At 36.1% G+C, this 21,469-nt stretch overlaps 1 protein-coding gene across 2 annotated transcripts in view; it reads right to left on the reverse strand.

Moving 5' to 3' along the window:
- Positions 1-2,844: 2,844 nt before the first annotated feature.
- Positions 2,845-21,469, reverse strand: part of HELLS (helicase, lymphoid specific) — a 42,737-nt gene continuing 24,112 nt past the window's right edge. For both annotated transcript variants that reach the window (XM_047761269.1, XM_047761270.1), the window contains 11 exons: positions 19,591-19,687; positions 18,270-18,431; positions 16,639-16,778; positions 16,416-16,554; positions 14,781-14,864; positions 14,586-14,705; positions 12,187-12,303; positions 11,497-11,656; positions 8,491-8,587; positions 8,332-8,408; positions 2,845-3,402 (listed from right to left, as the gene is read on the reverse strand). In XM_047761269.1, coding sequence (XP_047617225.1) covers positions 3,308-3,402; positions 8,332-8,408; positions 8,491-8,587; positions 11,497-11,656; positions 12,187-12,303; positions 14,586-14,705; positions 14,781-14,864; positions 16,416-16,554; positions 16,639-16,778; positions 18,270-18,431; positions 19,591-19,687 — 1,288 coding nt within the window. In that variant the 3' untranslated portion in view covers positions 2,845-3,307. The remainder of the gene's footprint in view (positions 3,403-8,331; positions 8,409-8,490; positions 8,588-11,496; positions 11,657-12,186; positions 12,304-14,585; positions 14,706-14,780; positions 14,865-16,415; positions 16,555-16,638; positions 16,779-18,269; positions 18,432-19,590; positions 19,688-21,469) is intronic.

A 21,469-nucleotide genomic window follows, 5' to 3' on the forward strand; every position in this document is an offset into this window, starting at 1 on the left:
CCTACCATAGTAAAATGATTAAATTGGATTTCAGTAATTCACAGCATTTAAAAAGGAAAATTAAGTTGTTTTAAAAAATACTTAGTTCCCCTTGTGGCTTAGTGGAAATAAACATGACTAGTATCCATTTGGATCCCTGATCTCATCCAATGTTAAGGATCCGGTGTTGCCATGAGCTTTATCTGTGGTGTAGGCCAGCAGCTACAGCTCTAATTTGACCCCTAGCCAGTGAACTTCCATATGCTGCAGGTGCAGCCCTAAAAAGCAAAAAAAAAAAAACACACAAAACCTCCACAGGCCGAGGGGGGGGCCAAAAAAGAAAAAAAAAAAACATGTAACACACTGCAGAATGGCCATGAAAAACTCTTTGAATAATAAATGCTAGAGATAGGATGGAAAACAGCAAACGTTCATACATTGTTGATAGCAATGTGAATTAGTACAACCATTATGGAACAGAATTTTCCATCAGGAGGTTTCTCAAAAAAACTAAAAGTGGAGTTCCCGTCGTGGCGCAGTGGTTAACAAATCCGACTAGGAACCATGAGGTTGCGGGTTCGGTCCCTGCCCTTGCTCAGTGGGTTAACGATCCGGCGTTGCTGTGAGCTGTGGTGTGGGTTGCAGACACGGTTCGGATCCCGCGTTGCTGTGGCTCTGGCGTAGGCCGGTGGCTACAGCTCCGATTCAACCCCTGGCCTGGGAACCTCCATATGCCGCAGAGCGGCCCAAAGAAATAGCAAAAAGACAAAAAAAAAAACAAAAAACTAAAAGTTATCATATCATCCAGCCAAACTACACCTGTCATATCTATGGTAAAGACAAAAACTCTGATTCGAAAAGATACTTGTAGGGTAGGATTATTAACTAGGAGGGAAGAAAGCCTTCTGAAAAGAAATACCTCATCTTAACCTGAACAGTAGTTACAAATGGATACGCAAAACTATTAAGTGCTCAGTTTTCTTTGTTGAGATGTTACATCTCAGTAGGAAATAAAAATTAAACTCACCCATTTCTGTAAGAACTATGCTATTTTAATATTTAACTTTTTTTTTTTTGTCTGTCTTTTTAGGGCTGCACCCTCAGTATATAGAAGTTCCCAGGCTAGGGATCAAATTGGAGCAAAAGCTGCTGGCCTACACTACACCACAGCCTCAGCAACCTGGGATCCAAGCCATGTCTGCAATTTACACCACAGCTCATGGCAACGCTGGATCCTTAACCCACTGAGTAAAGTCAGGAATTGAATCCACATCCCTGAACAAGATGGGTTCGTTACTGCTGAGCCAGGATGGGAACTCCCATATTTCTTTCACTTTTTAAAGCTAAAAAATGAAATCTTCATCTGACCGCCTTAATAGCATGGGTGGTGGTGGTAAGTACTGAGAACAAAGAGGCAGGCACACATAATTATTTTATAAATGTTCTGAAATAACTTAAAGAGGAACACTCATATAATCCTTCCTTGCCCCCACTATCAAAGAGCTCTTCAGGTGGTAACACTGAAGCAAACAGTGAAGGACAGAGAGGAAACTTAAAAGGACACTCAAGAAGAACTAAAGAATACCCAGAGATGTGACTTGGGGGCCAATCTGCACATTGATCTAACTGCAGACAGAAGACTTGCAAAAGGGAGATCAAGAAAAATGATGGACAATTTATCTTTTAGGGCTGCATTTCTCTTTTGGAACCTGCAGGCATAGCTCAGGAATTTGAGTTTTCAAATGTGTATTCATTTCAATCAGACCTAAACAAAATGTGTAACAAGAACATTCTAGATCATGTAAGTGACCAACCATTATATAATCAAGTATAGCTGCCTATAAGTGTTCATACTTTCAAATTATATTGGTACCAAGTAACACCTAAAGAGACAGCATTTTTATTTTGTCTGGCCACCATCTGCTTGGCACTGTTTTTGAACTTATGTCTTAGATATGCACAAGAGAACGGCATGACAGCATGTGGTAACTTTAAGCTTAGTTTACCACATCTAAGCCAAAAATAAAATCCTGAGAAACATTTGTTTTTACAATTCACTTTAAAAAAAATTTCAATTTTTAATCAAATCTGTTCAGAGGTACAATCATTACCTAAATTAGGGATGTAAAACGTGTGTAATGGAAAGACAAGCTTCACTAGATTTTGGCATGTTACCTCTTCTCTGAAGGCAGCAGCAGTGGTAAACCAAATTATAAAATTAACGGATTCCAGAGAAATAAAGACCAAAAGATAATACTTAATTTTTCTCATAAATATGATTCCTTAGGCCTGACTTTTATAACCATAATCAATGGTAAAGTATTAATAAACACAATATGTTATTTGTGAAGATGTGTTGACTAAAAAAATTTTCTTTTGAGTCCTAGGTTCCATCACCCTAAGGCCGAGAGAATCTGAACTCCATCTGAATATACATGGCAGCAAGATAAACAAGCGTTCCTTGCAGGGACCATTCAGTATTTCTCTTCCTCAGTCTCATATACCCACACTGTCTATGTTGTTCCCATTTGGGCCTTTCTGCTCCTCTAGTATGGATTTGTGTTACTTATATCATAAGTCTTATTTTGGCCCCTCCCTGACAAATTTTTAGAGCATCTTCTCTCTTGTTCTGTTCTCATTTTGCATGACACACTGCCACTGACCTGACTTCTGTCAGGTCTTTTTTCAAGAATCTACAATTTCTTCCAGTACTCTGTATTAATCCAATGTCCTGTTCAAATCTTTTTATGACATAAGCATATGGTACTAATGAACAAAATCAAGTTTCCATAATAATGTTGAATCACAATGCCAGGCAACACTTTTTTCTGAGCCCTTAATTTTCTTAAAAAAAAAAAAAAATCATCTGATAGCAAACATTTATTTGGCAAACTATTTTATAGAAATAGACCTTAAAATCAAACCATTTCTTATTAAACAATAGAAAGTATAATCCCAATCTTTCCCCCATTAAAGCCTACTCCATAACTGAAGTACCAAAAACCCATAAACTGTACTGCTAAAAGCGGGGTGGGGGAAAGATATTAAACTTCCACAGGAAGACTGTATAAATCCGGTAGTGGTTAAGTACACATCAGTCTGTACCCAAGAGTACTACAGAGTCTGAAAAATTAACTGAAAATCTAAATTTCCTACAAATATATCTTTGTTCTTAATAAGGCTCAGAAAATTATGCAATGGTACAAAATTATATTATGTAAACTGATATAATCAAAAAAGAAGACTGAAAAGTCTGGATTTCAAAACTAGAACAGGTAAATCACAGGATGTAAACAAGAACCTTTTGAAGACATTCTTTAGCTCCAATTTAAAACAAACATTCAGGACTGGAATCTTCAGAATTTTCCAGTATCTTGAAAATCCCCATCTTCTCTTTAACTGGTCCTGAGGCATTCATTTGATCTAAGAGAAAAATACATAAACGAGTGCTTATTCTTTCTTAACAGATAAGAACTTAAAAGAGATGTCCAATATGTTTTTGTGAGGAGTCATCTGTCCAAAATTTTCCAGCCCACAGAAATGGGGGCCACTTTAGCAAGAAAGTACATTCCTCTTATTACAACCAGACCTGGCCTCCAAGAACAAACACACCCAACATCAAGTTTGCTATTTCAATTCACTTCCGCTGAATTTAAGATACAGAGGTGTAGAAAAATTAACAGAACAATCTGAATTCTGTTCTCAGAGATTTTTTTTTTTTCCAAAAGCACAATCTTGGTTTAAAAGTGGGAAAACAAGACAGTATGAAGATGAATCTTTGCACACACTCCCATAGCTAGTATGCAGCCCTTTACATTTTTGTCAATATGATAGCTACTGAAATGAAATTGCTACTGGTTTTAATTTGCATACTCTGATTTCCATATTCACTGGATTTTTCTCTCTGGTAATCTGCTACTCTTAAGTTATCCAGTTTTCTTGTTAGTTACCTAAATACAATAACCATTTCCTGTGTCTGTGTGCTATATGCTGCAGATAAGTGTGGTTTGTCTCTTATCTGTTTATGGTATTGTGAGTGTTTGCAGAAGTCCTTTTTTACAGTTTCTTTTTCCAGCCACACCTGCAGCATATGGAAGTTTCTGGACCAGTAAACAAATGTGAGCTGCATCTGTGAACCTTTGCCACAGCTGAGGTAATGCCAAACCTTAACCCACTGCACCAGGCCAAGGATCAAACTGGCAATGCCACACAGAGAAGCCAGAAAGAACACTAACCTACTGTGCCACAATGGGAACTCCTATAGAAGTCTTTAACTCAAAAGTCTTAAATATGACTTTTTAATTACATCTTAATACCTTATTTTGTTCTTCAAAATTGTCTTGACTCTTGGCCCTTTACCACTCCATATAAATTTTAAAAACACCCTATCAGAGCTCTACAAAAAGTCATAATGAGATTTTAATTAAAAGATCAATGTAAGAAATACAAGTTAATTTGGGGATTACAGAGTTTTTTTAATATTAAACATTCATGCCCATGAATAGTTTATATCCATACACTTATTCAGTTCTGTTATGGTCCTTTGATGTTTCCTAATTTTTTTTCAAGGCCTTAAAGAAATTATTATTTGCTTTTTAGGGCCACACCTTCAACATAAGGAAGTTCTCAGGCTAGAGGTCGAATTGGAGCTGTAGCTGCTGGCTTATGCCACAGCCACAGCAGATCCTTAACCCACTGAGCGAGGCTAGGGGTTGAACCTGCATACTCATGAATGCTAGTCAGATTCATTTCTGCTGAGCCATGACAGAAACTCCAAGAAATTATTGCATTTAATTCTAGGTATGTTATAGTTTTGTAGGTGGTGTAAGTACCTCATTTTCTAAACAATTATCACTAATGTACATACTATTAGTTTATATCAAACTTCTTAAATTCTTTCAGATTCCCTTAGAATTTCTTTGGAGATAATTATAACCATCTGCTAAAGCAACAATAAAACTATTTTTCCTATTTTTATTGTCTTATAGCTTTAGTTAGGACTTCCTTATACATTGCATTATGTTGTATAGTGTATAATGGGAATGAGAGCTATTGCCTATGATATTTGTTGATTTTCTTAGTAATTTACTAGATGAATGCATTTTGTCAGATTAAGAACACTGAACATTCTTTTCTATGTCAGATCTAAGAATTATGAGGGTGGGTCCTCTCACTGTGGCATCTTGGGAGCTCTAAGACCCAGGTTCCATCTCCCACAGTGGGGTGAGGATCTGTTGTCAACCCAGCTGTGGCTTGGGTCACAACTGTGGCTCAGGATCAGATCACTGGCCCAGGGGCTCCATATGCCAAGGAGCAGCCAAAAGTGCAAAAGAAAAGAATTATGTGTGGTTATGATAGTATGTCAAGTGGGTTTTTATTAACTAGTTCTCCGTTTATTAATGTGAAATTGTCTATGCTGATTTTTATTTAATAAGATTGTTAAGATTTGACCATAATGCTTATGATAGTATGTCAAGTGGGTTTTTATTATCTAGTTCTCCATTTATTAAATTAATGTGAAATTGTCTATGCTGTTGATTTTTATTTAATAAGATTGTTAAGATTTGACCATAATGCTTTATCTTCATCTCTCAATCTTTTCCCTAAACTGTATGAAAATTAAAATTCACATAAACATGCAAAGAACTGAGAATTGCTAAAACCAATTTAAAAAAGAGAGCAATATTGGAGGATTCACTCTTCACAATTTCAAAACTCACCATAGAGCAGTATTAATCAAGACAGTACAGTAAGGGCATAGGATTAAGAAAGAGATTAACAGGAATAGGACAGCACTGGGAGTACAGAAACACATTTAAAGTTAACTGATCTCCAACAAAGGTCCCAAGGAAATTCAAAATGGAAAGAATAATCTTTTCAATAAATTGCGCTGGGACAATTGGACAACATGCAAAAAAAATTCAGACCTTTATCTCATACCCTACACAAAAATTTACTGAAATATGAGACTGTAAAACCTTTTTTTTTTTGGTCTTTTTAGGGCCACACCAACAGTATATGGAGGTTCCCAGACTAGGGGTCGAATTGGGGTATAGCTGCCGGCCTACACCAGAGCCACAGCAACACCAGATCTGAACCATGTCTGTGACCTACACCATAGCTCACGGCTACACCGGATCCTTAACCCACTGAGTGAGGCCAGGGGTTGAAGCCATAACCTCATGGTTCTTAGTCAGATTCATTTCCGCTGTGCCACTCTTAAAAGAGAAGTTTCCACTGGGCACAGCAGGTTAAGGATTCAACGTTGTCTCTGTAGCAAGTCTTCCGTCCCTGGCCCAGTGCAGTGAGTTAAGGATGCAACATTGCTGCAGCTGTTGCAGAGGTGGTAGCTGTGGCTGGGATTCGATCCCTGGCTTGGGAACTTCCATATGCCTGAGGTAGCAGCAAAAAAATAAATTCTTAAAGGAAAACATCCCAACCTTGCTAGGCAAATATTACTTAGGACACCAAAATCATAATAACAACAACAACAAAAAAAACGGAACTACATAAATTTTTTTCTTTTGTTCTTTAAAAGACACAAAGAAAGTACTACAATAAGCCAGACTGGGAGGAAATATTTTTAGAATGTATCATCTGAATATATATCTAGAATATATAAAGAATTCTTTCAACTCAGTAAGAAGATAGCATACTTTTAAAAGAAGTATTTGAGGAGTTCCCGTCGTGGCACAGTGGTTAATGAATCCGACTAGGAACCATGAGTTTGCGGGTTCGGTCCCTGTCCTTGCTCAGTGTGTTAACGATCTGGCGTTGCCGTGAGCTGTGGTGTAGGTTTGCAGACGCGGCTCGGATCCCGCGTTGCTGTGGCTCTGGCGTAGGCCAGTGGCCCCAGCTCTGATTCGACCCCTAGCCTGGGAACCTCCATATGCCGCGGGAGCGGCCCAAGAAATAGCTAAAAAAAAAAAAGACAAAAAAAAAAGAGAATTATTTGAAACTAAGTTGATATCATGGCACTAGACCCACTGCTGTGATGGTTTTTAACAATCAGATCACTGCTCCCTAAAAAGGGTCCTAGTTTGTAAATTTTTTTATTTCTATGGATTAAAGATTCCTACTATCACTAATATCAAGCCACTAACAAACAGCACTGCTGAATGCAGCTTGGAAAAGATTCACAGAAACACCATTATTTCCACCCTACAGATTCAACACATAAGTAATCAAGAGCAGAAATACTGTAATATGTCATAAAATAGTAAACGTGTTTTAAATATTTGGATTCAAAGTAATTTATTGTCACCATTTTAGGCATCTACACAGTAGTCTTACAAGTGATACATAAACAATTTATCCTGCCTCATCTGTATAGACTATATCTCAGAGTACCAGAGAGTTGACATAGGAAAGTTATAATAGACTAATTCCAGCTAAAAGAATGACAGAACAAGAAAAATAGCCATTTTGCAACACTTAAAAAAAAAAAAAAAGGTTCAAAATCATAACCAATGAATACTAAAGCCATCAGGTTAAATAAAAGATCAGGAGTTCCCTGGTGGTGCAGCAGGTAAAGGATCTGGTGTTGTCACTGCTGTGATGTGGATTTGATCCCTGGCCCAGGAACTTCCACATGCCAAGGACAAGACAAAAAAAAAGTCAACAGGAAGTTTTATGAATAGCAGCAGTCTGAATCAGCTGATCAAACAATCTTAGCTAACTAAAAATAAGAAACCCAGACATGATGCATCTCTTGATATGATTTAAAGTGAGAACAAAGCAGTGGTATTCCCTAATCTAATTAAGCCTATAGAGCTATTTACATAGCTATTTATCACTTTTCAGAAAATAAGTAGATTGAAGAACAAGTCAAAAGACTGTAAGGTGGGTGGGAGGGAATCAGCCAATTCTGGAATGCAGGTCATTTTATAGGACAAATAACTCAGGTTCTCTAGTGAATCAATGGCATGGAAAAACAAAATTAAGGAGGGTGTGTTACAGAAGAAATAGAAGAGAACAAACAGTGAAATCTGGATCCTGAGTCTAACTGTGAAAAGATTTGAGACAAATGGAGTATGGATATGAATTGGGTATTAAATGATATTTAAGGTTTTAGGGCCAACTCTCTTAAATGTAATAATGACATTGTGGCTATGCTTAAAAAACAGATGTTCTTCTCAGTAAAAGATACCCAGAAAGTCGCTATGGGTAAAATGTCATCAATTAAAGATTCTGATTAAAGAAAATGGCAAGGAAACAAAACTGGCTAAATGGTATGAGCTGTTACAGCACAATGAATTGTGTGTACAGGGGTACATTATACTATTTTCTCTACTTCTGTGTATGTTTCAAAGTTTCCATAAAATAATAAATAACACCACGAGAGATACTCACCAATGAGATCACTTCGATCTAACAACAACTCCAGATCTTTATCACTAATAACTTTCTCTCTTGATCCTTTTACTTCCCTATAAGGAAACAAAATATTCAGTTCTCTATGATAAATCAAAACTATGAATTATATTTTTCTTAAATTAAAAAAAATCTCACCTTTCATAATCTCTAGATTTTAATAATTCCATTAATTCCTTAGGGTCTAAAAAGTTCTTAGATTGATTTAATCCAGACTGACCACCTTTAAAATGATCTAGAAAAAAATGTCAAGAAATTCAAAACACTCAGAATTGCTTTTAAAGCCAAAATGCAATACATTGCAAACCAAGCAGGATGCCTTACATTAAAAAGGACAGACAAACCAACTGTTTAGGAAGAAAAGCAACTCCAGTTCTCCAAAGTTGCCAGAGGGAGTGTCAAATGGTATGGCCACCTGGGGAAAAGTCTGGTAGCTTTCTATAGGTAAACACCCACCCTAAGACCAAGAACAAATCAATACGTGTTCTCACCAATACTTGTACAAGGCAAGTTATTCATAAGAACTAAAACTGGAAACACCCAGGGACACGGTGAAAAATAAATGAATGAAGAATAAAACGTGGACAAATTAAAGATAAATTTTAATTTAAACCAAATTCAACAGACAAAGTAGAATTTACTTCATCATTCAAATACTTAAAAGCAGCATGGATGAAAATTTTTTAATTTGCAGAAAATCTTATTAAAATCAAATTCTTTCCCCCCCCCTCCCCGCAATGGAAATTTTAGCTATAATCTGAATGTTCCTAAAATTTATCTAAAACTTAATCCATTATTTCCCTCAAAACCAGACAGATACTGGATAAAATAGTTACAAATAAAGAAGTAGCATAAAACAAAGTGATGGTGGTTTCAACATTACAGATATTTCTCTAGGCTTCAAACTCATATAAGGGGATTTTCAGTTTTTCTTAAGTTAGCTATCAAGACATTTATCTTAAGAGAATTTTACATTAAAATAACAAAAGCAGAACTCTAAAATTCTCATGGAACAGAATATAAAACACCAATGCCTCACCCACCTCACTTCCCTATTCCTTAAATCTATTTCTAGATGAAAAAGATTCCTGTGTTTTTAACACACCATTATTTAAACTATAAAAAGGGCATACTGGAGTCAAATATTTTTTGAAACAGTGATTTCAACAAAGTAAACAGATCTTATAGCACTACTTCAATATAACTTTATGTATTCAATATACCTCTATATAGTAAATATACTAATATTTAAGATATTTTACTTGCAAGAAGTGGCTTGGAAATTTTCTTTAAGCATTTTGGCAGGCAAATCTCTAACATTAACAAGAACAATAGTGAAAAGCTGAAAGCCTGTCCTCAAAAATCAGGAACAAGACAAGCATGCCTACTTTTACCGTTTGTATTTGCACAGTATTGGAAGTCCCAGCCACAGTAATCAGACAATAAATGAAAGGCATCCAAAATGAAAGGGAATAAGTACAACTGTCTTTATTTTAAGATGCCATGATACTGTATCAAAAAAAAAAAAAAAAACCTAAAGTCTCCACAAAAAACTGTTATAAATAAATAAATGAATTCAGCAAAGTTGCAGGATACAAGGTTAATACATATAGGAATCAATTGTTTCCTTGCACTAATAATGAACTATCAGCAGAAATGTAAAAAAAAAATCCTATTTAAAATCAAATGAAGAATGAAATAGCCAGGAATACACTTAACCAAGGAAGTGAAAGATCTATACTCTGAAAACTATTATAAACACTGAAGAAATGAACTGTAGATGAAACAAAGAAATGAACAGATATCCTGTGTTCTCAGATTGCAAGATTTAATACTATTAAAATGTCCCTAATACCCAAAGCAATCTACAAGATTTCATACAATCCCTACCAAAACACCCATGACACTTTTTACAGAACAAAGAATCCTCACATTTGTATAGAACCACAAAAGACCCCAAATAACAAAAGCAATCTTTAGGGGGGAAAAAAAAAGGAACAAAGCTGGAGGAATCAGTCTCCCTGACTTTAGACAATACTACAAAATTATAGCAATCAAAACAGCATGGCGCTGGTACAAAAACAGACATATAGAGCAATGTAACAGAACAAAGAGCACATAAGTAAATCCATGGAACTTATGGTCAATTAATCTACAACAAAGTAGGCAAAAATGTGCAATGAAGAAAAGCCAGTGTCTTCAAAAAGCTAGATGGCTACATGTAAAAGAATAACTAGAACATTTTCTCACATTTCTCGTATACAAAAATAAACTCAAAATAAACTAAAGACCTAAACTGAGACCTGAAACCATCAAACTCCTACAAGAAAATACAGGCAATGTATTTTTTAACATTGGTCTTACCAACATTTTTTAGATCTGTCTCCTCAGGCAAGAGAAACAAAAGCAAAAAATAAACAAATGAGACCTATTCAACATAATGGTTCTGGACCTAGAGGGTATATGCTTAGTGAAACAAGGTAGATAAAAGAAATACTGTATTTATCATTTATATATGAAATCTAAAAAAATAAACCAATGAATATTACAAAAGCAGCTCACAGATATAAAGAACAAGCTAGTGGTTAGTGGTAAGAGATAAGGGGTAGGGTCAGAATGCAGTAGAGGATTAAGAGAGAAAAACCATTATGTATAAAATAAGCAAGCAATAAGGAGGTATTACACAGCACAGAGAAATAGTCATTATTTTTTAATAACCCTAAATTGAGTATAACCTATAAAAATTGTGAATCACTATGTTGTACCCCTAAAACATATAATATTATAAATCAGCTATACTTCAATTAAAAAAAAATAAAACTTTTTTAAAAAAATGAGAAACAGATAAGCAGTAGTATTAAATTAAATCCCCATGACAGAGTTTAGGATATGGCACTTTAAAAATATACCTGATACCTGTCTCTGCTCCAGTGCACCTCATTTGAGACAATTTCTAATGTTTTTCTTTCTCTTATGTCTATGGTCACACCAACTCAGTTTAGGTCTTCAGTTTCAAATTACCCCCCTCCCTATTTAAATCCTGAGCTGATTTTTTTATAAATAAAAATAACAACTGCTAATTACAAAATTTACAGCACACAATAGAAAAACTGAAGCAAAAAAGTTATACAAAATGTTATTTACTTTTGTGGATGATCAACTTTTCCAATTTTCTTTTAGCAGCTGCTCTTTCCACAATTTTCTGATCAATAGTATTTGCTGTAACAAGACGATATACAACAACTGGCTTTGTTTGACCAATTCTATGACATCTATCCTGGGCCTGAAGATCAGACTGGGGATTCTTTAAAAAACAAACAAAAAAACAACATTTAACAGTTTAAAATCATTTAAACTCATAACTATGTGGGTAAAACTCAAAAAGCATGATCCAATTAGCATCTTTTAAACAGTGCCTTAACTCAATTTAGACTTCTAGAGTGACTTCAGTGATAATGTATGTTCAAGGCTTTACACTGGGAGTTCCTGTCCTGGTGCAGCAGAAAGGAATCCGACTAGGAACCATGAAGTTATAGGTTTGATCCCTGGCCTCACTCAGTGGGTTAAGGGTCTGGCGTTGCTGTGGCTTTGGCGTAGGCGGCAGCAACATCTCCAATTAGACCCCTAGCCTGGGAACCTCCATATGCCGCCAGTGGAGCCCTGAAGGACAAAAGACAAAAAATAAAGTCTTTACACACTGGACACGTGACAAAGAAACGATTCTCGTCTTAAAGAGGATAACTTTTCAAAATAGATTATGAAATTGCAAAGTGAGCAAGATTAAAAAATTCAAAATGAAAATATAATCACTATATTGCTACTCTTACAACTTACCCAATCACTATCATAAATGATAACGGTATCAGCTGCAGTCAAATTAATGCCCAGGCCACCTGCTCGTGTACTCACTAAAAAGATAAACACATCTGGATCTGTGTTGAAGCTGTGCATCTAAAAGCAAAAGGAATATAAATAAACACAAGGAATTAAGAAAGAAACTGTTCCTGCTTTGGAATGTGGATATAGTGCTGCACACTAAACGTTTACCATCAAAGGAAAAGGGAGGACAGTTGTGTGCCAAAGGATATAATAAGTCAGCATTCTTCGCACTGGGTATGAATTCTAAAGTATCCACGGGACTTGGGATATGGAATAAATAAGTACTAGAACCTCAGAACCATAAATTCAATAATGGCCAATTGGGTGGAAAAAGAAAATTCTCAAAGGATTCACTTTCTAGGTTACAAAAAATCATCATCATGCCTACTGCCCAAAGGTTCCAAGATGCACTGACTTTCAGAGAGCTTAAGACTGAGTAGCTCAGGCCAGTCATAAGGGTGCTCCATGCCTACGTGACTGACCCCCGTTAAAACCCGGGACACCAAAGCTCAGGTGAGTTCCCTGGCTTACTTCACATGCCGTTACTATGAGAATTAAGTGCTATTTCTATGACTCCACTGAAAGTTCACATCTAGCTTCTTTTGGAGTTCATCCATTGTCAATTTTGTCTTTGCTGATTTTAACCTGTACCCTTTCACTGTAATAAACTGTAACCAGAAAGAAAGAAGTGAGGAGGATAGAGGAAATAAACTTTAATCAAAAAGATCAAGGGAAATGTTTTTAATTACAAGTATTAAAGCATATCCTGGAGTTCCCGTTGTCGGTAATGAACCCAACTAGTATCTATGAGGATGCATGTTTGATCCCTGGCCTCCACTCAGCAGATAGAGTATCCAGAGTTGCCATGAGCTGTGGTGTAGATCACAGACATGGCCCAGATCCTACATTGCTGTGGCTGTGGCACAGACTGGCAGCTGCAGCTCCTGATTCGACCCCTAGGCTAGGAACTTCTATATGCCACATATGTGGCCCTAAAAAGCAAAAAACAAAACAAAACAAAAGGCATATCCAAAAGAAGCCAAAACATCTGCTCATGTTAATGTCATTTATTTTCCATGCACCTATTTTATCAAGAACTTAACTTTAAGAGAATAGTTAGGAGTTCCCGTCATGGCTCAGTGGTTAACGAATCCAACTAGGTATCATGAGGTTGTGGGTTTGATCCCTGGCCTTGCTCAGTGGGTTAAGGATCCAGCGTTGCCATGAGGCTATGGTGTAGGTCACAGATGCGGCTCGGATCCCACGTTGGCCAGAGGCTATAGCTCCGATTCGACCCCTAGCCTGGGAATCTCCATATGCCGCGAGTGCAGCCCTAAGAAAGACAAAAAAAAAAAAAAAGATTAAAAAAAAGAGAGAGAGGGAGAGAACAGTTAATATTTAAAAGGAAAAAAAAAAAAAGTCTAGGCTATCTTCCCCAAGAGTGGTAACCAAGAAAAAAAGAAATCTATAGTTGCCTACAAGATGGGTAGGTAGGATAGGTTAGTTGAATGAGTAGAATGAGGGAACTTTCAAAGCTGTATCTTAATAGGGGTTTGCAGCACAGGTATACAGACACTCAGCAAATATACACTTTATTATCTTTAGGAAATGTAAATTTTATACACAATGACAAAAAAGGCTGAAGTAATCAGAAAAAAGTTATCACCTGTAATTTACTTTGAAATGTACCAAAGGAGTATAGAATGCTGAACACATACAGTAATGGACTAATGCTGTAATACAGGTATGTGATTTAAAAAATGAATAGCGAAAATTTAACAGCAGGTACTACGTGGATTTAGAGGTAGTTATTAAAAATTCTTTTGGTTGCTATATATATATATTTCAAGTTTTCCATAGTAAAATACTGGGGTGGAGGGAAGTCAAAAAGTCAGATCAGGCAAAAAATATTCTTACAGCGATGGTTAAAGAGGGTATTATTAAGTAAGGCTATGCTAGAAGGTATATATAATTTCAGAAGCATTAAGTCTTACTGGAGTTTCCTCTGTGGCGCAACGGCATAGTGGCATCTTCAGAGTACTGGGAAGCAGGTTCAATCCCTGGCCCAGCACAATGGGTTAAGGATCAGGCCTTGGCACAGCTGTAGCTTCAGTAGCAATTGTAGCTCAGATCTGATCACTGACCCAGGAACTCCATATGCCATGGGGTGGCCAAAAAAGGAACAATAACAACAAAGACTTATTAATACTAAATCAAAATGCTATGTTTTTGATCCTACTACATAGCGTTTCTGGTCTTTCCTATCTCTACATATTTGTAGGTATTCTGAACATTATTTGGAAATCAAGATAGAAAATAAAAGAATTTAGTATGTATGACAGGAGCAGTCTTACATTTTTTTCTCTTTCTGTATAAGACATGGATCCATCGAGCCTGCTAAAGTTGAAATTTCTGAAGTGACAGTAATCCATCAAAATGTCCAACATTCTTGTCATTTGTGAAAAAAGCAGCACCTGAAATTTAAATATATCTTAATACCTATACTGATTAATAAAGAATTAGTGAACCAAAAATCTACTCAAAAGTACCTTGTGACCTCTGATTTTTAGTTCTGGCAGCATTCGATCCAAAATTAAGAATTTCCCAGAATTTGTTACCAATTCTTCATCAATCTTAAACATGGGCAAAGAAAGAAAGAAAAGGAAAAAAAAGGTCACAATTACGAATAATTTGTCTTTGTCAAAATAAAAACCTTCTGAGCAATTTAATTTAATGACGAATAAATTCCTAAAAACTTAAAATTTTTTTTCTAATTGACCTTATTCGATTTTTTTATCAGAAGATATTTCTCAAGGAAAAACATATTCTAGAATTTAAAACTAGGAGTTCCCACTGTGGTGCAGCAGGCTAATATCCCAGTTGTCTCTGTGGCAGCACAGGTTTGATACCTGGCCTGTAGAAATTCCATATACCGTGGATGCAACAACACAAAAAAGAAAACAAAAAAGCAACCACAAACTTTAAAAGTAATGATTTCACAAAAAACAAAATTCAGTTTCAGTATATACTTGATCTATCCTACCCACCCCTCTCTCCAAAACTTTGTAATGATAAAACATAATGTTGAGGTTTGTTCTTTACAACTGAGTACACTTTCTATCAAATGTGTATGAAAATTACTGCTAGAATTCTCAGTAGAAATTAAAGAACGCATAGGAGCTTATAATAAGCAATCTAAGTATCAAAGAAAATTTTAACCTTCTATGAACATCAATTATAGTGTTAGAAATGACCTTCTTCCTTAACCAATGAAAAGCTTAAGCAGTGTTCTCAAATGGGGGCAATTTTGCCCTCCACTCCTAGGGTATATGTGGCAGTGCCTGGGAGACAGGTTAGGTTGACACACTGGGGGAGGGAGATGTTTTGGCATCTAGTAGCTAGATGCTAGGGATGCTGGATAAATGGCCTATAAACCACAGACAGCACATCCCTAACAAGGAATTATCTGGCTCAACATGTCACAATTGCTAAGTGTTAGGAACCCTACTGCGAAGTAGTAGTTATTGAGGGTTACTGAGAACTGATTTCCTCAGTACTATGTTATTTTTCTATCGACTGCCCAAGAAAGCAATTTCATTCATTTAATCCAGAAGCCTGCAACTCAATGTCAACTTTTTGTTCTCTCCTGTGGCTATTTGTTGAGACTGAAGTAATTAACAGCCAGATTGATTTTAATAAGCTAGATACTAACTAAACTAAAATAACTGAAAGGTGACAACAATCTCTAAGAGACAACAAGTGAATTCCCTGGTGACCTAGAGGTTAAGAATCTGGCACTATCACTGCTGTGGCTCGGGTTGGATCCCTGGCCCAAGAACTTCCACATGCAAGCCCACCCTCCACCCCCAAAAATGACAATAAATAAAACAGAGTGGAAGTCAATTATTACTAAAAAACTTATTTTAGGATTCTTAGCTGTTCACATAAAATATATAAATAAAAATATTAGTTAGCTTACATATAGCCTTTATTTTTAACAATCTAAAGTCCTAAATTTGGGGGTAGAACACTGTCTACACTTACTAGAAACATTTAATCTTCATACAACAAACAGAGCAGTATCTACTCTAAGTAGTAACACTCAAAAAAAAACCCAAAATGACACTTTCACCCAACATAAAACTTACAGAAACCAGAACAGTGTATTATTAAATAGTATTCACCTTAAACTCTTGTGTGACTGGGTCTATAGGGTACTCAATCAAATAGGGGTGATTGCAGCATTTGCGAAGTAGCATCATTATATTCTGCAGCTTCAGATTAACTTCAGATTCTACAGGAATATTTGTTTCCACAACAGCTCTGCCCAAAACACATAACCCACGAATATGAGAAGTACAAAATTACCACAGTTTAAAGCATACCTTAAATTTTTTAAACTCATACCTTTCTCGGTCTACCTCTGGCTGTATTTGGCTGATCAACTTTTCCAATTCATTAGGAAAGTCATCTATTTTGCTATAATCTATTGACTTTCTGGTTCTCCGTTTTGGTCGTCCAGTGGGACTTAGCTCAACTGTTTCTTTCTAAAACAGAACAAATTAAAGAAATACTGTTTATTTTTATGTAAAAAATGTTTTGGGATATAAAGAAAAAAATAATCTTGTCTTTCATCAAGTTTAGTAATTTCCAAAGGCAAAAAAATCAAGAATCCATAAACTATAGGCAAATGTAAATGTCTTCATGTGAAATTTGTTTTAAAACTGATGACAATATTTGGAATCAGAGTTAATACATTCATCTCAGTGGAAAAAATTAAAAGATTTTTAAGTTTTTGTGGCACAGCATAAACAAATCCGACTAGTATCCATGAGGACGTGGGTTCAATCCCTGGCCTTGCTCAGTGGGTTGGGGATCTGGAGTTGCAGTGAGCTGTGGTGTAGGTCAGCAGCTTCGATTTGACTCCTAGCCAGGAAACATCCATTTGCTGCTGGTGTGGGCCTAAAAAGCAAAAAAAAAAAGATAAGACTGTTTTGAACGTATTGAACTTAAAATAAAAGCAATTTAATAGCTTTGGGCTGAAATAAGGCTCCACATATTTGCCTTACAGAGGATATTTCTTTGGATTGGTATAATGCTGCAATGAAATCCCTCACAAAAGGCAATTACTTTAATTTCCTAATAGCTAAAAAGCCAGATCTTCCCTTCACTTAAAATGAAAATGGGGAGTTCCCGTTGTGGCGCAGTGGTTAACGGATCCAACTAGGAACCATGAGGTTACGGGTTCGATCCCTGCCCTTGCTCAGTGGGTTAAAGATCCGGCATTGCCGTGAGCTGTGGTGTGGGTCGCAGACGCGGCTCGGATCCCGTGTTGCTGTGGCTCTGGTGTGGGCCGGCAGCTGCAGCTCCGATTCGACCCCTAGCCTGGGAACCTCCATATGCTGTGGGTGCGGCCCTAGAAAAGGCAAAAAGACAAAACAAAAAAAAAACAAAAAAACAAAAAAATGAAAATGGGCTAAGAGTCTAATGGTTGTACAAAATCAGAAATGCATAATCATAAATATTTTGAAAAGAATACATAGGTTCATGGCAAATAGTCAAAAATCTGGACACCTGAACAAATTTTTAAGGGTATGCTAATCTTCAGTTATAAGATAATCGCACTCTAATTCTATCTCTTCTTATATGGTGGGTGACTATAAAAGATAATCCTTTCAAACAGAAGATATTGTTGAATTTTTTGACTACCAACCATTTCCTATAAAGGGGCTGTGTATTTGGGGTGACTGGTCTAGATGGCAAGCCCTTAGTATAATGTGTGATTGTTCAAATGTATTTTCAAATCTGTCCTCAGACAGTATTCCAGATGACCACAAAGCAGTGAATATATGAACCATCACGTGAATTTTAATTACTAGGAGATAATTTCTGCTACTGGCCTCTTGCCTTATACCCCAGTTAGAAATTCACCCTCAGTAAGTCATGAAAACAAGTGATGAACCTTATGTAAGACTGAAATCAATCATGAAATTTTCTATGCCAATTGTCATTCAGTTTATCTCAAATCCACACTCTACCTCACTGGATCCAAACATGTTTGTAATTGTACGGTTCACAATGGCTGTATAAAAGACCTCTTGTTTCTTTGAAAGTGGTGCATAAACAACTACTTCTCGTTTAGGAGGAACTTCAAGGGCAACATCAGATTTTAGTCTTCTCAGTAAGAAAGGTGTTAAAATCTAAAATTTAAACATGAGTAAACATATGTAAATATTAAACATTTCTAAAGGAATACTCTCCCCACATACCCTTTTACCCCTTTTCCTCTTTTCTTCCTATATGAAACTGTCATGTCTCAGTAGGCAATATAAAAGATCTCCTTGGAATTTTCCAAACCAGACCAACACTCATACTCATAGCAGTTTTCTACATTTCACAACTTTATTAATTTTTCAAATCTTCTAGTATAACTTCATTGCTTTAAAAAGCAGAAAGAAGGTGATATCTACTTCTTAGGGATAAAGTTACAGCCTGCAGTTTTTAAAAGTTAGGTTTTAAGCTAGAAGAAGTCAACCGACCCAGAAAGGTAAAAAGCCTGTCAAAAGTTTACTTTTATGTTGAGGCGTTCCTATTGTGGCGCAGTGGTTAACGAATCCAACTAGGAACCATGAGGTTTGGAGTTCGATCCCTGGCCTTGCTCAGTGGGTTGGGGATCCGGCGTTGCCGTGAGCTGTGGTGTAGGTTGCAGAAGCGGCTCAGATCCTGTGTTGCTGTAGCTCTGGCATAGGCCGGTGGCTATGGCTCCCATTAGACCTAGCCTGGCAATCTCCATATGCCATGGAAGCGGCCCTAGAAAAGGCAAAAAAGACAAAAAAAAAAGTAGTTTACTTTTGTGTTGAAAGTTTACTCCTATAAGTTCTAAAGCTTCAGACTTAAAATGCAAATAATCTAGAGAAGAATTATGATTTGGGATATTATTTTTACTTTGATTACTGTGAGGTTTCACTTCAAAGTAAAAAAAAAATTTTCAAAAAAATATTTGAATAAAATTGTCAAAGCACAGTGAAAAGCTTTTGGGGCCCATATATGAAACTGGGAGACCTTTGAAAGATTATGTTTGTTTAAAGTAAAACACTTAATTTTCATTTTTGGCTGACAAGTAACCATTAGGGGTAAAGTGAGTATATGTGAAAAGGACAAAATTTTGAAAAGCACTTTGGTTCTGCTGTAAAGCCATGTGATCTCTGGAGGAGGGGAAAGGGCAGGGAAATAAATTTGTGTGAGGTTGGTGCTTCATTTTTCAAAATCTACTACACCAGGTTGAAAAAGATCAATTGTAGGGGTTCCTTTTTTATTCTACGCATCTATAGTAAGCAGAGTAAGAAAAAAAGTCAAAACCTGGTGCAGCATATGCAATACATTCTGTTCTCTTTCTTTAGCAATAATATCTTCAGCAGTTTCAGAAAGACTAGTGATATCAAACCAAGATTCAAAGCTGTAAGAGAAAAAAAATATTTTAAGTTATCCTATTATATAAATTCATTATATTAACATGACATAGATTTTACATTATGAACCAGGTCTTTTCTTAAAAGAAACTTTTTCTGATTTAAAAATATATTATTACAATAGTATGACATTAAATAAACATTAAGGTTCCTTTTTTTTCCTCTTTTTTAAAGGCAGACTCCAGACTTTGAAAAACTTATAGTTTCCAAAGGAGACAGGTTGGGGGTGGGGGGATGGTCTGGGGGTTTGGGATGGAAATGCTGTAAAATTTGGTTGTGATAATCATTATATGACTATAAATGTAATAAAATGTATTTCTCTAAAATTGAGAAAAATAAATAAATAAATAAATAAAGGCAGACTCCACATGCAGCGCTTCATTTGGATATGGTGTCTGCAGTTCTGGAAGCTTGAATACTCTACATTCTCTTACGGGGGACCTAGAGAAGCGTCCTCCTCTATTGGAGAATAACGTCCTCTTTGACCAAGCAGGCATCTTTGGGAGGGACACATATGTCCCATGGGAGGAAGGGGACACCAACCTAGCCAGCCAGATCAGACAAATCAACCCTAGCGATAAGTGGGGTGACAGATGTCACAGCCAAGATCACTCTCTCCTCCAAAGGTGCATATTTTAAGAGACATTTTAAGTAAGTTACAGAAATGAAAACTAACTTTTTGAAAACCAAGGCCATAAGACCTCTTTAGGTAAAGATGTGATCACTACAATGTTTTTAAAATTCAATATATACGTACCCTGAGAATGATATTTATTAATATCCTTAGTTCTTTACAGTGTAAAAACAACCTATTAAAAGTGAGCTATTATATATAAGCATGTCTATACTGAATAACACTGTATTGTCAGTAAATACCATTGGGAAAAATGCGAATTAACATTAATGTAGTAGTTAGGCCAGATATTCCCAAACTTTCATCAGCTGAGGCATGTTTTATAAATTCATTTTCTTAGCTCCTTCCTCAATACTCAGCAGAAATGCAGGGCCTGGAAATCTTGCCTTTTAATAAATGTTTCCTAAGACACCCTGGCCTTGGGCTAATGTTGGTAACCAGAGGTAGAATAAATTCTCAAAATACAACTTTTTCCCCACACAAAATTAACTTTCTTCCTTCACTGATGCCAAAGTAAGTATAAATCAGTTACTTTGCCCTTCTGATTTCAACATTTCTAGTGTCATTATTTTTAATTTCTGGTAAGATTATTTACTCTTCTGAGATACTACTTTCTGAAAACTATTTTTATATTTTGTTTTTATGATATAAGGGAAGATTCAAACAGTTTCTAGAATAAAAAGCATTAGGGTGAATCTGGGAGACCTTGAGTATATCTTTGACTCTAGTATGTTTAATAACTTTACACTTAAGTTTTCTCATGTGTGAGACGGGATGTATTCAACCTCTCTACCCCTTGTTTTAGAGAATAAAATGAAAATATCCATCTGAAAGTTTTACAAAGTTAAAACAATGAAGAGGCTTATAAAATATTTTAAAGCAAGATAAAAGTTTTCCTTTAATCAACGCAAATAAAATTTAAATAATTTTTTATTTATCTCTTTTTTTTTTCCAAAAGGAAGAACATACTATGGGGAGGATTTGGAAGAAGGTGTATATCCCTGGAGTTCCTATTGTGGCTCCGCATTAACGAACCTGAATAGCATCCATGAGGATGCAGGTTTGATGCCTGGCCCTGCTCAGTGGGTTAAGGATCCAGCATTGCTGTGTGGTGTAGATCGCAGATAAGACTCGG

Source organism: Phacochoerus africanus, chromosome 15 (genome assembly GCF_016906955.1).
Source record: "Phacochoerus africanus isolate WHEZ1 chromosome 15, ROS_Pafr_v1, whole genome shotgun sequence".
In the NCBI taxonomy this organism is placed as follows: domain Eukaryota; kingdom Metazoa; phylum Chordata; class Mammalia; order Artiodactyla; family Suidae; genus Phacochoerus; species Phacochoerus africanus.